This window comes from Artemia franciscana, chromosome 5, assembly GCF_032884065.1.
Source record: "Artemia franciscana chromosome 5, ASM3288406v1, whole genome shotgun sequence".
Classification (NCBI taxonomy): domain Eukaryota; kingdom Metazoa; phylum Arthropoda; class Branchiopoda; order Anostraca; family Artemiidae; genus Artemia; species Artemia franciscana.
The window spans coordinates 47,619,810-47,638,541 of NC_088867.1; the positions used below are offsets into that span (position 1 = coordinate 47,619,810).

General features: G+C 34.7%; 1 protein-coding gene and 1 long non-coding RNA gene across 3 annotated transcripts in view; one reads left to right on the forward strand and one right to left on the reverse strand.

The window, feature by feature from the left end:
- LOC136027509 (neural cell adhesion molecule 2-like) overlaps positions 1-18,732 on the forward strand; it is a gene marked incomplete at its 3' end in the record, with an annotated part of 154,758 nt that overhangs the window by 70,904 nt on the left and 65,122 nt on the right. Inside the window, 1 exon segment of the mRNA XM_065704824.1 lies at positions 4,137-4,280. Within this exon segment, the coding sequence (XP_065560896.1) occupies positions 4,137-4,280 (144 nt within the window).
- LOC136027510 (uncharacterized) overlaps positions 1,447-18,732 on the reverse strand; it is a 43,864-nt gene continuing 26,578 nt past the window's right edge. For both annotated transcript variants that reach the window (XR_010617614.1, XR_010617613.1), the window contains one exon: positions 1,447-1,916. This is a non-coding gene — a long non-coding RNA (uncharacterized LOC136027510). The remainder of the gene's footprint in view (positions 1,917-18,732) is intronic.

Here is an 18,732-nt window from a genome sequence, read left to right on the forward strand (position 1 = left end):
AGCTATGTTCTAAAATACTTTCTTTTACATTCATATTAGATCCCGCCTTAGCCTTGTTTGTTCAGGCTATGAGGAATGCCATCACAATTCTCTAAACAGTTACCAAGTAATTCAGGATAATCCACATAGTCTATGTTAGTCATGGTCTGGTAATCCCATTGTTTTCCTACGGTATTGGCTTAGACTAAAATTTTCAACAACACAATTTTCAAAATTAAACAGCTAAGGAAGCATCTTTCTTTACCATCATATTACGATTATCTGATGCTGCTGTGACATCTAGCTTGCTGTTTTTTGCATTCTTGCATGTTTTTTACTATACTGAAGTTTTGACGATGTTGTACACTAATACTTCTAACTTCTAGAATTCCTAACACAGGAACGACTTTCGGAATTTTCGTCAGGTTATTCTCTATGGTTTATGTATATATGCTTCTTACATCATCTGCCATCTGTAAATTCAGTCTTTGTGTCATTAAGCAACCACACTATCCAGGATCCTCGACAAAATTGCCAAAGTTATTCCTGGCATCGTAATGTTTTCCTGTGCATATGTTGAATTTTCTCATCTCTTTTAAAGTTTGAAATTTAATCCAAGAGTTTTAAAATAAAAGTTTAGCAAAACAGCAAACTTTCTTGTGGGTTTCTATAAGGAAGCTTGAAACCATTGTACACCGAAGTAAATTGGAAGGCTAAGAAGCTCATAAACTTTTTCCCAATTTGCAAGAAAACAAAAAGGGATGTTTTCTGTTTAACTATGGAAGGAAAACTTCTGCGAACAGTTTGCCTTCTGAAAAGAATTTTTTATACCTTGCTGTTGCGTAAAACAGAGAAAATCAAGAACAAAAGTAAGTTGGTTTAGCTTCAAGAAAAGTGTTTCTTCTTAAGAACAAATTAATCAATAGTTTTAGTTTACAATTCTTTCTATTGGGAACTAGATCGCGGTATTACCAACCACGCATGTAATTCCACCCACACAAAAAAAATTCCACACAGTGGCATGCAGAGATTATCAATTCACACTACTAAACACCTGCCTATAATTTATTAGTTTTACTTCTTTCCTTTTTTATCAGGGAAATGGACTGATTAGCACCAGTCCATCTATACTGGACCTAGGCATTCTCCAGGGTTCTTGGTATCCTTCATTTATTTTTATGTCTCTTTCGCTCGACGCGTCAACGGATGTTGCTGTTGACCAGGCAATTGACGGGGGAATATGTTTAATTACACTTGTTTGATTTGCATGTAGTGAAGTATGGATGTTGTATTTATTTAAAGAAAGTTTTTTTTCCATCCCGTGCATTACGAATTTGTCGTCTCAGCCGGGCTCTGGACATTTTGTAACTTATTTTATTATTAAAATGAACCTGAACCAGTACTTATGTGGTTATCCAACCAGACAAGTAATCAATTCGTTAAAATTAACACAGAACAAGATTGGGCACAAAACCTTTTAATTCAAACTGCTGCGCACGTTACACATATCAAGTAAGCAACAATAGAAGCACCCCATTCATGCAACTATAAATAAAGTAAGTTAGGGTGCAAATATTGTGATTTAAAAATAAATCACATTGTTCAACATGTGCATATCAATCAATAGTTTCGCTTTATGCTTTGTTAAACTGAGACATCAGTGGTCATGTAGCACGCAAAAACAAGCAACTCGACAGGTGTCGAGTGCCAAGATGAACGCTTCCTTATTTATTAGTCATTGTGCTGTAAGCTTCTCTGAACAGAAACAGTAAGTGGTTATATAGTAAAATCGGCAAATAAATTGATCTATATGACTCGAAACGGAGTAAATTAGCCTGAGAACACTAGTAATGCTCACAACACTCAAGAGGCGGGTATAACCAAGCACATTATAAATACACGTTAACAGCTCCAATACAGTTCAATGTAGAGTCAAACTGGAAAAATGCCAACAATTAAATATTTCCTTTTTAATTCCCAAAAAGGAAAATATTAGAACACTAAAAAATTCTAAAGACTGATGCTGTTCATATTCAGAACCGAAGCGGCTCACAGGAATGAGCAGTAAGCAAAGAGCAACCTTTGTAAATAGGAAGGAAACTATAAAAGAAATGTATTTTGATAACAGCATATAAATACAAAAAAAACTATCCATTTCTTATGTTGATTAAATAAAAATAACAAGTTTTTCAACTGAAAGTAAGGAGCAAAATTGAAAATTAAAATGGACAGAAATTATTACCTATATAAGGGGGTGCCCCCTCCTCATTACCTCATTCTTTACTCTAAAGTTTTACTTTCTGTTCCGATTATTGAAGAATGACTCCTGATACACAAAGACCGATTCTTTAGAATAATAAGCTTTTTACAAATTAAAAAAAACTTTTAGCGTAAAGAGCGAGTTACTGAGGAGGAAGCAACCCCCTCATATACGTAATAATTTCTGTTCGCTTTAAGTTTTAATTTTCCTTTTTACTTTCAGTTGAAAAAGCTTGTTTTTTATTTTTATATCTGATAGTTTTTTAATTAATGCTGAAACATCTAACTTTCCTCCCATGGAAAATCCCTTCCCCGACAAAAACTCTTCCATGGAAAGATCCTCCCACCTAAGCAACACCACCAGAAAATCCCCCCGAAAATATCTTTATACTTTCCAATAGCCAATACTAGATGTCAGCAATATGTCGGCAATGGGAAAAGTTCATAACTAGTAGCCCTTCTTCCGGGCTGTGGGGGATCAAGTCATCCTCAAAGACATAGTTATTAGATCTTTCGACTATGCTGAAGAAAATGGTTGTTTCAAAATTTTGATCGAGCAATTTGGGATAAAAAAGGGGGGTGGGAGAGAGGATAGCTGCACTCCAATATTTTTGTCGTTTATAAAGAGCACTAGTACTTTTAATTTTCGATCAAAGGAGTCCTCTTCTCATCTTCTTGGATCACTGGTTCGATACAATCACCCCCCGGAAAAAAAAAATAAAGAAAAAAATGTATCCGTGATCTTGCTTCCTGCAAAAAAAAAAGAAAAAATTAAAAATTTCACAGCTTTGTATATAGGAGATTGAAACCTCTACAGTAGGGTTTTTTGACATTCTGAATCTCATGCTGTGATTTTCATTAAGATCACTGGATTTCTGGGGGGGGGGGTCCCTCTTCTCGCAAATCAGGAAAAATCCCTCAGGCTCGTAACTTTCGATGGGCAGCAATAAGCTTCATGAATTTAATAAATTTTTGAATAAGTATCAGAATTTGATTCTTTTCATATATCTATTATTATCAAGACTCTGGCTCATAGAGTTTGAATAACTATTGAGCCGCATCGTTCCTCACTTATAGTTTGTTACCACGAACTATTTGATTCTCTGTTTTCCAAATTTAATAGTCTTAAATTACCCATCAAAAGCTACTGGGGATTAGCATAGTTTTTTTTTTTTTAAAGGAAAATATATCTAAAAAAGGATTTATGTCACTGAAAATTACAATAACAATTCAACATTTATGAAAACCCTCGAGGGAAGTTTTCATGCTCCATTCTGCAAAAAATTCTAAGTTTTATTTTCTTCCTGATAAGGATGGTCACAGACAAATGTTATCTATTTGCATTTTCCCTGAGGATCCTTGTATCATAGAATTAGTGATATAATATTACAAAATGGTTCATTTGCCATTTTCTGCAATATTGCATTCCTATTTTTTTAAACAATAGTGCGTTTTATTCAAGTATTTAGAAAGGCAATCGAAGAAAAAGACGGTTAAAAATTAACAACTGATGACACTTTTGCATTCTAGAATATTCTCAAGGAAATTTTAAGTCAAACTTTAGTTTACAGAATGGTATGCTGAGTGGAGGAAGGAAGAATGGATTATCTATGCCTCTATTGTAAACGAGTTGAGGGAATGGCGGGCTTCTTCGTATGTTGTAATAAATTTCTGCTCACATTAAGTTTGATTTCGTTTTTCTGAAAAAACCTGAATTTTCTATTTAATGCTCTAGGACACTAACTTTGCAAATAATGTGTTGGTATTTTTTTTACCCCAGCAGATCTCCAAACCACCCTCCTTTAATTTTTGGTCTTAAGCTTTGTATCTCTGCCTGCTGGTGTAGATTTAAAATTGTATATTTGACTAATTCTAGTTTCTTGTTTAATTCCTTTTAGGTCCAAAGTACGAAATTCGAAAAAATGGCCTTTATATCAGAAATGTTACACTTGAAGATGACGGAATATACCTTTGTAAAGCAAGTATGTTCTCTCCACAGCTGACAGATTTCAAAGAACAGAAAATATCCCTGAAAGTTCAACGTAAGTTACCTATATTATATGTTGAAAGTTGAAAGGCCATTCAAAAAAATGGCCTTTATATCAGAAATGTTGCGCTTAAAGCTGATGAAATATGTCTCTGTAAAGCAAGTATGCTCTCACCAGAGCTGAAAGGTTTCAAAGAACAGAGTATATCCCCCAAAGTTCAACGTAAGTTACCGATATTATTTGTTCGAAGTATTATTTTTAGGAGCTCTTAGCTATAATTGCAAGATTTCAATTTGTCTTTGTCAGACTCTTGTTTCATATTTAATTACTTAACAAATAACTTCCTAGACCATACTGCCTTTCTATTCACTGAATTTAGCAAATATAAATACAAATATAAAACTTGTATAATATTAAAAAAAGCAGTAGAAAAAAAGCTTTAAATAGGAAAATCTTAACATTTATTATCAAATTGAAATTGTACCAGAGACAATCTGTATGTCATTCTGTGTTGCTTAATAAATCAAACAGTTCGTGGTAAGGAACTGTAGTAAGGAGCGACCCGGCTCAATAGTAACCAAAACTCTAAAAAGTGAAATTTTGATACCAATAGCTATATCAAAAGAATCACATTTTAATGCTGATTTTAAATATACAAGTTTCATCAAGTTTAGTTCTACCCATCAAAAGTTACGAGCCTGAGAAAATTTGCGTTGTTTTAGAACACCCCCTAAAAGTCATAGTCTTAACGAAAATCACACCATCAGATTCAGCGTATCAGAGAACCCTACTGTAGAAGTTTCAAGCTTCTATCTACAAAAATGTGGAATTTTGTATTTTTTGCCAGAAGGCAGATCACGGATGCGTTTATTTGTTTGTTTGTTTTTTTGTTTTTTTCCCCAGGCTGATCGTATCGACCCAGTTGTCCTAGAATGTTGCGAGAGGGCTCATTCTAACGGAAATGAAAAGTTCTAGTGCCCTTTTTAAGTGACCAAAAAAATTGAAGGGCACGTAGGCACCCTCCCACGCTAATTATTTTCTCAAAGTCAACGGATCAAAATTCTGAGATAGCCATTTTATTCAGCGTAGTCGAAAAACCTTATAACTATGTCTTTGGGGACGACTTACTTCCCCACAGTCCCAGTGGGAGGGGCTACAAGTTACAAACTTTGACCAGTGCTAGTAATGGTTATTGGGAAGTGTGCAGGCGTTTTCAGGAGTATTTTTGGTTGGGGGAGGGGTTGAGAAGAGGGGGATAGGCTTGGGGAACTTTCCATCGCGGAATTTGTCATGGTGGAAGAAAATTTCCATGAAGGGAGCGCAGGATTTACTACCATTATAAAAAAAAACAATGAAAAAATAAATATGAAAAAGTTTTTTTTCAGCTGGAAGTAAGGAGCAGCATTAAAACTTTACGTAAGCTAATTTATAAGTTACGTATATCTTTTACTAATAAAAAGATTCGTATAAAATTAAAAGTTCTAGTTGCCTTTTTATTTAGCCAAAAAATCGGAGGGCAACTAGGCTTCCTCCCCCGCTATTTTTTCTCAAAATCATTCGATCAAAATTATGAGAAAGCCATTTAGCCAAAAAAAAAATAAATATGCAAATTTCGTTTTAATTATTCCTCTGCGGAGAGCCAAAACCAAAACATGCATTGATTCAAAAACGTTCAGAAATTAAATAAAAAAAAAAAAAACAAGTTTTTTTAACTGAAAGTAAGGAGCGAAAACGAACAGAAATTACTTCGTATATGAAAGGGGCTTCTTTCTCACCAACGCCCCGCTCTTTACGCTAAAGTTTTTTACTGTTTTAAAAAGAAGAGTTGAGAGAAAGAGTCAAACTTTAGCGTAAAGAGCGGGGCGTTGGTGAGAAAGAAGCCCCTTTCATATACGAAGTAATTTCTGTTCGTTTTAAGTTTTAATGTCGCTCCTTAATTTCAGTTAAAAGAAACTTGTTTTTTTAATTTTAATAACCAGGACTGACAAAAAGAGTGACGTGAGATGATAAGTTTATTCAAACAAAACAGAACAAAGCGATTAAATGCAATTTCTCAGAGCCAACCTTGCGTTTTTAGCAGCCTGCCTCAAAGGACTTTTCGTAACTGGCTCAATACTATTATTAAATAAATAAAAAACAAGTTTTTTTTTTAACTGAAAGTAAGGAGCGACATTAAAACTTAAAACGAACAGAAATTGCTCCGTGTATGAAAGGGGCTGTTCCCTTCTCAACGTCCCGCTCTATACGCTAAAGTTCGACTCTTTCTCTCAATTCTACTTTATCAAACAGTAAAAAACTTTAGCGCAAAGAGCGAATATTTTATATCCGCCTATGCTAAAGACTAAAAGAGCCTTTTCTATTCTTTTCCTTAATTTCTTTGTGAATAGCTTTGGCATAAAACCATACAATTCGGTATTTATGTATTATACCAAACACAGTCGAGAAGTTTGCTAAATGTAAGATCTGAGAAAACCCGTTTCATAGCCACAAAGACAAATGATGGTAGACAGAATAAATTGAACTTGTACAATTGGGGCTATATATTTACACCTTAGTGGGGGATAAGGTTAGGTTATGTCACTTTACCACCACCCCAATATGCAAATATACAGCCCAAAATATATTATTATATAAAGTAAATTATTATAATTTCACTATATTGTGGTATATTTCGTTATGAACAACCTAACTTCACTCTTTGAGTGCATTTGGCATAATACATAAGTACCTACAATTCTTTATGGCCAGTCTATGAAGCCAATTTCATTCCTCCTTTAAGCCAAAAAGTCAAATTTACTGCTGCTGAACTTTTCTGTTGGCAATCTTTGTTTCTTCACAGTAACTACTTCCATATACTAAATTGAAAATGCAGCATATGATAACAATTTTGGTTTCCCATTTTAAACAAACAAAATGGGGCGAGAAAAAAGAGACTATGTTGGACTGTTTTAATGGCAATTGGTATTTACCAAGTGACATACAACGATCGCAAATTCTGTCAGTCTGTCTGTTCCGGTTTTGCTAGTTTAGGCACTTCAAGATAAGCTAGGACGATGAAATGTGACAGGCGTATCAGAGACCAAAACAGATTAAATTAGAAAAAGTCGTTTCCCTGATTCGACCATCAGGGGGGGGGGAGAGAGTGGGAAAACGATTAATTCAAAAAATTAGAAAAAATGAGGAATTTTTAACTTACGAAAAGGTGATCGGATCTAAATGAAATTTGATATTTAGAAGGATATCATGTCTCAGAGCTCTTATTTTAAATATCGAGCGGATCCGGTGACATTGGGGGGGGGAGGATTTGGAGGGGGAAACTTGAAATTTTGAAAACGCTTAGACTGGGGGATCGGGATGAAACTTGGTGGGAAAAAACAAGTCCTTGATACGTGATTGACATAACCAGAACGGATCCACTCTCTTTGGGAGATTTGGAGGGGGAGGGTTGATGAGGTATTTGTAACTTACGATCGGGTGATCAGATCTTAATGAAATTTGATATTTAGAAGGACATTGTGATTCAAAGCTTTTATTTTAAATCCCGACCAGGTCCGGTGACATTGGGGGAGTTGGAGGGGGAAACCGGAAATCTTGGAAAACTCGAAAATTGAGGTATCTTTATCTTACGAATAGGAGATCGGATCTTAATATAACTTGATATATAGAAAGATAGTATGTTTCAATTGCTCCATTTTCAATTCGAATACGATCTGGAGACATAGGGGGTTGGAGGGGGGGGGAAGAAATCTTGGAAAACGCTTAGAGGGGAGAGTAAGGAATAAAACTTGATAGGAAGAATAAGCACAAGTTCTAGATAAGTGATTGACATAATTGGAACGGATTCGCTCTCTTTGGGGGCGTTGGGGGAGGGGGATTTCCAGTGCTTTGGTGAGTTCTGTGCTTCTTGACGTGCTAGGACGGTGAAAATTGTAGGCGTGTCAGGGACCTGAGCAAATTGAACTTGATAACAGTCATTTCCTCGGTTCAACCATCTGGGGGGCTGAAGGGAGAGGAAATATTGAAAAATGAGGTATTTTTAATTTACGAATGGGTGATCGGATCTTAATGAAATTTAATATTTAGAAGGACCTCGTGTCTCAGAGCTCTTGCTTCAAATTCCGACCGTATCTGGTGATATTGGGAGAGTTCAAGGGGAAACGGGAAATATTAGAAAACCCTTAGAATGGAGAGATCGGGATGAAACTTGGTGGGAAGAATAAGCACCAGTACTAGATACGTGATTAACATAACCAGACTGAATCCGATCTCTTAGGGGGAGTTTACTGGGGAGGGGTGTGTTAATTCGTAAAAATTAGAAAAATTAAGGTATTTTTATCTTAAGAAAGGGTGACCGGATCTTAATGAAATTTGATATTTAGAAGAAACTCATATCTCAGAGCTCTTATTTTAAATCCCGACCAGATCTGGTGGCATTGGGGGGAGTTGAAGGGGGAAACCGGGAATCTTGGAAAACGCTTAGAGTGGAGAGATCGGGATGAAACTTGGTGGGTAGAATAAGCAAATATTGTAGATACGTGATTGATGTAACCCGACTGGATCCGTTCTCTTTTGGCGAGTCAAGGGGGGTCTGGTGCTTTGGCGAGTTCGGTGCTTCTGGACGTGCTAGGAGGATGAAAATTTGTAGGTGTGTCACGGACCTACACAAATTGACTTGATAAAGTTGATTTCCTCTATTTGACCATCTGGGGGGCTGAAGGGAGAGGAAAAATTATAATAAATGATGTATTTTTAGCTTACGAGTGGGTGATCGGATCTTAATTAATTTTGATATTTAGAACGCGTGTCTCAGAGCTGTTATTTTAAATCCCACCGGAATTACGCCTCTGATTTTCCTTTTAAATCAATCTATTGATTCTTAGAATTTTGCTAGAGCTCGTGCCATATGAGCTTTTAGCTCTTGTTTTTCGTGAAAATGGCTGGCCCTCAATCTTAGACCACAGACAAAAAAGGTTACACCAAAAAGGTTATAATAGTAGGCATGTTTATCTTAAAGTATAATTAAGCTCAAAATGTTGATTTAGCTCTCTGGTATGCTACGAAGCTATATACTTTTCTCAATGGATTTTTCCAAGTTTACTTAATGATCTTTGTAAGTGATTTAGTGATTTGTTAGTGGTTGGTTAGTAATCCCACAGATGATTTACTAACGAAAGTAAAACAGTTCAAAATAGGGATGAAACCTTTTTATTGACAGTGAATAGATATAAAATTATTTAACTGGATATTTACTGCATTAAATATCCTGGATAATGCAGCTGGACATAAACAGCAGTTTTACTGCTGATGATGAACACTGTATATGTGTTCGAAATATCCAGTTAAATAATTTTATATCTGTTCACTATCAATAAAAAGGTTTCATCCCTATTTTCAACTGTTTTACTTTCGTCATGGAAAGGCAGTGTGGTCTTCGAAGTTATCTATGATTACTAACTCAATTTTTTTACCAAAAGGTTCATTTCTTCGTTTCAGAGATAAGATAAACTATCTATCTATCTATCTATCTATCTATTTATCTATACTATCTATCTATCCAAATGTACTTGATTGTGTTCCTTATGATTATGATAGCCTCAAACTTCATTCTGCTATATTGACCAAATTCAATAATAAACAATGGGGAAACTTATAAAGAAAATCTCGACGCTTGCTTTAATGTGAAAAGAAAATCTGGTAAATAATTTTTTAGACCACACTGCCTCTCCATTTACGATCGAAACTAAAATTTATTAATAACAGGTAAAATATTTTAAGACAATAGAAACAAAACAAAAAAAAAACCTTTTAATTTAAATTTAATAATAGAAATTCGAATTTTTCGGCTTCACATCGGGAAGCCTTTGTGAACAGGTAAAAAAATAAAAAAAATAAAAAAGAAACAAAAAACTATCTTCAAAAAATTATGAAAAAAGAACCACAAACACCACTCTAAAACAGAAAGAAAGACGAAAGGATACTCACATATAAAATATGTATTGTTATGTGATTGGATTTCGTTTAAATTGAGAACAATTTTGTTTTCATTTTATGTATAGTTTTTGTACGCTTTCTTTGTTTTTTTTTTTGGTGTTTTTTAAGCTTCTTTTTGCATTTAATTTATATTTTTTAACGGTGATAAAGACCTCTTGAAGTGAAGCTGATATATTCCCACTTTTATTATTAATTTTGTAGTAAAAAGGTTTTTTCACTATCTTAAAACTTTAAACCCGTCATTAAAATATTATTGTTTCTGTTGTGATGAAAATTTTCAACATGTTTGGGATGTTTCTTAACAGTTTGAAATTTACTTACACATAATTCAGTTAGTCGGCTTAGCCAAATTGGCTTTAAAAAGCGTTTGTCATTTGGTTCGATGTATTTTCCTATTCCACCCATGTATAAAAACACATAGGCTTGGTTTTATTCTTTTTATATTTGTTACTTAATACTTTCATCCAGAATTGTTGAATGCTTACCCAGCAAATCCTTTCATTTCTCCTTTAAGCTAGAAACTCAAATACATGGCTGCTCTTTTTTTCTATTGGCAATTTGCTTTTCTTCACAACAGCCACTTCAATATAACAAATTGAATAGGAAGCACATAACAGTAAGTTTGGTCTCTCCCTTTCCCATTTAAAATGAACAAGAAAATAGGGCGAGTAAAAAGCTTTGTCAGTCTATTCTTTTTGGAAAAATGTCTAGCCCTCAATTTGGGATTATCCTAGATGAGGGTGAAAAAGTGATCTCATAAATTTGATCCGGAAACAGGTAGCTTTGACTAAAACTCAATAAATTGTGCTTGTCTTTTTTAAGGAATCTTCTTGGAAAGAGATTTGTGGAAATGCATTTCGAATAAAAAGAGAAGCAATCATAAATTACCCTAAACTATAAAATAAATTAAAGTGTGGTGGGTTCTTTCAAACACAAAATTCATTGGCTGAAGCAGACCTCGATCCATACTAGCTTCGACAGTAAGATACAGAACCATTGACAAATCTTATATATCATAGATTTTTAATCATCTTTCTTTGCCAGCAAGGATGCCAGTCTATGAAAATGTAGGGAGAGAGAAAGTATTTTTCAATCTTTTTTAAATGAAGATATAAAAAAATTAAATATGCGCGGGTATTCTTCCATTGCTATCATAAGAAATATCAAAAAAAGTTTTTTTATAAGTTCATGGGGTGTTTGCCTCCCTCCTCCCAATCGGTCCTCTGCTTGCTGGTAATTTGCATAAACCTTGTCCTTGCGTTATTTTCCAGTTAGTGTGATGAATACATTCTTGAATAAAAATAGCGACGAAGACCAAACTGCCTTTCCATAACAAACAAATATGAAGTTGAAACAATAGGGAAAAACTTTTCAAGACAGTGGAAATCAATTTTGTGAATATTTTGGCCCTATGTCCAAGGGCTATCTTCAGCACAATGCAAGAAAGAGAGAAAAAAAATATATATAAATAAACTTACATTAAAATACGAGAATTAAAACTAATAGTGTTTTTTTAAACTTTTTTAAAACAGCCAGAGCATCCTTACTTCAACGAAGTCAAACAGTTCGTGGTAACGAACTGTAGTAAGGAGCGACCCGGCTCAATAGTAACCAAAACTCTAAAACATTGAATGTTGATATCAATAGCTACATCAAAAGAGTCGCATTTTGATGCTGATTTTAAATATATAAGTTTCATCAAGTTTAGTCTTACCCATCAAAAGTTACGAGCCTGAGAAAATTTGCATTATTTAGGAAAATAGGGGGAAACCCCTAAAAGTCGTAGAATCTTAACGAAAATGACACCATCAGATTCAGCGTATCAGAGAACCCTACTGTAGAAGTTTCAAGCTCCTATCTACAAAAATGTGGAATTTTGTATTTTTTACCAGAAGACAAATCACGGGTGCGTGTTTATTTGTTTGTTTTTTCTTTTTCCCAGGGGTCATCGTATCGACCAAGTGGTCCTACAATGTCGTAAGAGGGCTCATTCTAACGGAAATGAAAAGTTCTAGTGCCCTTTTTAAGTGACCGAAAAAATTGGAGGGCATCTAGGCCCCCTCCCACGCTCATTTTTTCCCAAAGTCAACGGATCAAAATTTTGAGATAGCCATTTTGTTCAGCATAGTCAAAAACCATAAGAATTATGTCTTTGGGGATGACTTACTCCCCCACAATCCCTGGGGGAGGAGCTGAAAGTTACAAACTTTGACCAGTGTTTACATATAGTAATGGTTATTGGGAAGTGTACAGACGTTTTCAGGGGGATTTTATTTTGTTTGGGGGTGGAGCTGAGGGGAGGGGGCTATGTTGGAGGATCTTTCCTTGGAGGAAAATGTCTTGGGGGAAAAAAAGTCAATGAAAAGGGCGCAGGATTTTCTAGCATTACTATAAGAAAACAATGAAAAATAAACATGAAAACGTTTTTTCAAATGAAAGGAAGGAGTAGCATTGAAACTTAAAACGAACAGAGATTATTACGCATATGAGGGGTTCTAAAAACACTTTAGCATAAAGAGCGAGGTATTTAGGAGGAGATAAATACCTTGCTCTTTATGCTAAAGTATTTTTAGTAATTTCAACTATTTATTCTTCGGCCTTTCTGATTCATGGGTCATTCTTAAAGAATTGGGACAAAACTTACGATTTAGTGTAAAGAGCGAGGTATTAACGAGGGTACAAACCCCCTCGTATACATAATAAAAATATAAGATTATGAAAGTTTGTTACGTAAGTTAATTCTTAAGTTACGTATATTTTTTACTAATAAAAACGTTCGTTAAAAATTAAAAGTTCTAGTTGCCTTTTTAAGTAATCGAAAAATCTTAGGGCAACTAGGCCTCTTTCTCCACCCTTTATTTCTCAAAATCGTCTGATCAAAACTAAGAGAAAGCCATTTAGCCAAAAAAAGAATTAATATACAAATTTCATTTTAATAATTTATGTGCGGAGAGCCAAAACCAAACATGCATTAATTCAAAAACGTTCAGAAATTAAATAAAAAAAATAATTTTTTTAGCTGAAAGTAAGGAGCAACATTAAAACTTAAAACGAACAGAAATTACTCCGTATATGAAATGGGTTGTCCCCTCCGCAATCCCTCGCTCTTTACGCTAAAGTTTGACTCTTTGCTCCAATTCTACTTTTTAAAACAATTAAAAGCTTTAGCGTAAAGAGCGAGGGGTTGCGGAGGGGACAACCCATTTCATATACGGAGTAATTTCTGTTCGTTTGAAGTTTTAATTTCGCTCCTTACTTTCAGCTAAAAAAATTATTTTTTTAATTTAATTCAACCAGGACTGACAAAAAGAGTGACGTGAGATGAGAAGTTCATTCAAACAAAACAGAACAAAGCGATTAAACACAATTTCTCAGAGCTAACCTTGCATTTTTAGCAACCTGTCTCAAAGGCCTTTTCGTAACTGGCTCAATACTATTATTAAATAAATAAAAAACACGTTTTTTTTAACTGGAAGTAAGGAGCGATATCAAACAGTTCGTGGTAACGAACTGTAGTAAGGAGCGACCCGGCTCAATAGTAACCAAAACTCTAAAAAATGGAATTTTGATACCAATAGCTACATCAAAAGAATCGCATTTTAATGCTGGTTTTAAATATATAAGTTTCGTCAAGTTTAGTCTTACCCATCGAAAGTTACGAGCCTGAGAAAATTTGCGTTATTTTAGAAAATAGGGGGAAACGCCCCCTAAAAGTCATAGAATCTTAACGAAAATCACACCATCAGATTCAGCGTATCAGAGAACCGTACTGTAGAAGTTTCGAGCTCCTATCTACAAAAATGTGGAATTTTGCATTTTTTGCCAGAAGGCAGATCACGGATGCGTGTTTATTTGTTTTTTTGTTTTTTTTTTTTTTTTTTCCCCAGGGGTGATCGTATCGACCCAGTTGTCCTAGAATGTTGCAAGAGGGCTCATTCTAACGGAAATGAAAAGTTCTAGTGCCCTTTTTAAGTGACCAAAAAAATTGGAGGGCCCCTAGGCCCCCTCCCACGCTAATTATTTTCCCAAAGTCAACGGATCAAAATTCTGAGATAGCCATTTTATTCAGCGTAGTCGAAAAACCTTATAACTATGTCTTTGGGGACGACTTACTCCCCCACAGTCCCCGTGGGAGGGGCAACAAGTTACAAACTTTGACCTGTGCTTACATATAGTAATGGTTATTGGGAAGTATACAGGCGTTTTCAAGAGGATTTTTTTGGTTTGGGGGAGGGGTTGAGAAGAGGGGGATATGCTGGGGGAACTTTCCTTCGAGAATTTGTAATGGGAGAAGAAAATTTCCATGAAGGGAGAGCAGGATTTACTAGCATTATCAAAAAAAAAAAAACAATTAAAAAATAAAAGTGAAAAAGCTTTTTCAGCTGGAAGTAAGGAACAGCAATAAAACTTAAAACAAACAGAAATTATTACCCATATAAGGGGCTCACCTCCTTCTAATACCTCGCTCTTTACGCTAAAGTATTTTCGGTAATTTCCACTACTTATTCTACGGCTTTTGTGATTCAGGGGGTCATTCTTAATGAATTGGGATAAAATTTAAGCTTTAGTGTAAAGAGCGAGGTACTGACGATGGGGCGAATCCCCTCATATATGTAATAAAAACATGAGAATACAAAAGTTCTTTACGTAAGCTAATTTATAAGTTACGTAAATCTTTTACCAATAAAATGATTCGTAAAAAATTAAAAGTTCTAGTTGCCTTTTTAATTAACCAAAAAATCGGGGGGCAACTAGGCTTCGTCCCCCGCTCTTTTTTTCTCAAAATCATTCGATCAAAATTATGAGAAGGCCATTGAGCCAAAAAAAAAAAAATATGCAAATTTCGTTTTGATTATTCCTCTGCGGAGAGCCAAAATCAAAACATGCATTGATTCAAAAACGTTCAGAAATTAAATAAAAAAAACAAGTTTTTTCAACTGATAGTAAGGAGTGACATCAAAACTTAAAACGCACAGAAATTACTTCGTATATGAAAGAGGCTGCTTCCTCATCAACGCCCCGCTCTTTACGCTAAAGTTTTTTACTGTTTTAGAAAGAAGAATTGAGAGAAAGAGTCAAACTTTAGCGTAATAAGCGGGGCGTTGATGAGGAAGCAGCCTCTTTCATATACGAAGTAATTTCTGTGCGTTTTAAGTTTTGATGTCACTCCTTACTATCAGTTGAAAAAACTTGTTTTTTTTATTTAATCAAAACTTAAAACGAATAGAAATAACTTCGTATATGAAAGGGGCTGCTCCCTCCTCAACGCCCCCCTCTTTACGCTAAAGTTTGACTCTTTCTCTCGACTCTACTTTCTAAAACAGTAAAAAACTTTAGCGTAAAGAGCGGGGCGTTAAGGAGGGAGCAGCCCCTTTCATATACGAAGTAATTTATGTTCGTTTTAAGTTTTGATATCGCTCCTTACTTTCAGTTAAAAAACTTATTTTTTTTTTAAATTTAATTTCTGAATGTTTTCTGAACATTTTTGCATGTTTTGATTTTGGCTTTCTGCATATGAATAATTAAAACGAAATTTGGATATTTATTTTTTTGGCTAAATGGCTTCCTCATAGTTTCGATCGAATAAGTTTGAGAAAAAAGGAGCGGGAGAGGAGGCCTAGTTGCCCTCCAATTTTTTGATCAAACAGTTCGTGGTAACGAACTGTAGTAAGGAGCGACCCGGCTCAATAGTAAACGAAACTCTAAAAAACGGAATTTCGATGCTAAAAGATATATCAAAAGAATCGGATTTTTATGCTGATTTTAAATATATAAGTTTCATCAAATTTAGGAGCGACATTAAAACTTAAAACGAACACAAATTACTCCGTATATGAAAGGGGTTTTTCCTCCTCGACACCCCGCTCCTTGCTCTAAAGTTTGATTCTTTCTCGCAACTCTACTTTTTAAAACAATAAAAAACTTTAGCGTAAAGAGCGGGGAGTCGAGGAAGAAAAGTCCCTTTCATATACGGAGTAATTTCTGTTCGTTTTAAGTTTTAATGTCGCTTCTCTCTTTCATTCCAAAAAACTAGTTTTTTTTTATTTAATTTCTGAAAGTTTTTGAATTAATGCATGTCTGATTTTGGCTCTCCGTACATTAATTATTAAAATGAAGTTTGCATATTAATTCTTTTTTTGGCTAAATGGCTTTCTCTTAGTTTTGATCAGACGATTTTGAGAAATAAGGGGTGGGGAAGGAGGCCTAGTTGCCCTCCAATTTTTCGGTTACTTAAAAAGGCATCTAGATCTTTTAATTTTTAACGAGCGTTTTTATTAGTAAAAAATATACGTAACTTAAGAATTAACTTACGTAACAAACTTTCATTACTTAAAAAGGCAACTAGAACTTTTAATTTCTTACGAACGTTTTTACTAGTAAAAAACATACGTAACTTACGAATTAGCTTACGTAAGATATTCTGTATTCGCATGTTTTTATTACGTATATGAGGGGGTTCACCCCCTCGTCAGTACCTTGCTCTTTACACTAAAGCTTAAATTTTGTTGCAATTTCTTAAGAATCACAAAGGCCGTAGAATAAATATTTGAAATTACTAAAAATACTTTAGCGTAAAGAGTGAGGTATTAGGAGGAGGCGAACCCCTCATATCCGTAATAATTTCTGTTTGTTTTGAGTTTTAATGCTGCTCCTCACTTTCAGTTGGAAAAACTTGTATATTTAATTTTTCATTGCTTTTTTTTAATAATGCTAGAAAATCCTTCGCTCCCTTTATGGAAATTTTCTTCCCCCATGACAAATTTCTCCATGAAAAGTTCCCTCCCCACATCCCCCTTTTCTCAACTCCTCCCCCCAACCAAAAAATCCCCCTGAAAACATCTGTACACTTCCCAACAACCATTACTATATGTAAGCACTGGTCAAAGTTTGTAACTTCTAGCCCCTCCCATGGGGAATGTGGGGGAGTAAGTCGTCCCCAAAGACATAGTTATAAGGTTTTTTGACTATGCTGAATAAAATGGCTATCTCAGAATTTTGATCTGGTGACTGGGAAAATAATTAGCGTGGGAGAGGGCCTAGGTGGCCTCCAATTTTTTTGGTCACTAAAAAAGGGCAATAGAACTTTTCATTTCCGTAAGAATGAGCCCTCTCGCAACATTCTAAGACCACTGGGTCGATATAATCATCCCTGGAAAAAAACCAACAAAAACCAAACAAACAAACAAATAAACACGCATCCGTGATCTACCTTCTGGCAAAAATACGAAATTCCACATTTTTGTAGATAGGAGCTTGAAACCTCGACAGTGGGGTTCTCTGATACGCTGAATTTGATGGTTTGATTTTCGTTAAGGTTCTATGACTTTTAGGGGATGTTTTCCACTATTTTCTAAATAAGACAAATTTTCTCAGGCTCAAAACAATTGATGGGTAAGACTAAAACTTGATGAAACTTTTATATTTGAAATCAGCATTAAAATGCGATTCTTTTGATGTAGCTATTGGTATTAAAATTCCATCTTTTAGAGTTTTGGTCACTATTGAGCCGGGTCGCTCCTTACTATAGTTCGTTACCATGAACTGTTTGAATATAGATTTGGCTATTTCTGAAGAATTATTAAAAAACAAAGTAAAAGAAAATCACCACTTAATCGAGATATCAGGGATAGGAATTGATTGTGAAGTTTTAATGACTCTGGTTCAAATTTGTAACAAGTTTTTTATGTATTTTCAACTTCGCGATTCTTTTTATCAGCAAAAAATGGGTTACCCATGGGGGCACCTTTATCCAGGCTACTTTATCTTTTTATCAGCAAAAAATGGGTTACCCATGGGGGCACCTTTATCCAGGCTACTGGCAATTATTTATGTCGGCAACTATTTATGTCGTACTCACTAAATTCTTTATAATCAGATTTAATTAAAAATGATCTAACAAAATATTTTACTAAACCGATTCATAATAGTATTTGACCAGTTATGAAAAGGCCTTTGAGACAGGCTGCTAAAAAGGCAAGGTTGGCTCTGAGAAATTGCATTTAATCACTTTGTTCTGTTTTGTTTGAATGAATTTATCATCTCACTTCACTCTTTTTGTCAGTCCTGGTTGAACTTCGTTGAAGTAAGGACGCTAGGGTTGTTTTAAAATTGTAAAAAAAAACATTATTAATTTTAATTCTCGCATCCTAATGTAAGTTTATTTATATATACATTTTTTTTCTCTCTCTTTCTCGTATTGTTCTGAAGACGGCCCTTGAGCATAGGGCCAAAATATTCACAGAATTGATTTCCACTGTCTTGAAAAGTTTTTCCCTATTGTTTCAACTTGGTATTTATTCTTGAATAATACTCCTATTGACAGCTAATCCTGGAAAAAACCTATCTGAGGTCAAAACAATTGTGAGCACTCCTCCTCCATCCCAATATGTTCAAAGCTTCATTCTTTACTCTCTTTATTAAGTTATCTCACACTTTGTTAAGAATGAAAAGTGCAAAAAACTAAATTACCAATTTAGCTGAAAAAAGAACTAGAAAACATAATTAGCAGGAACAA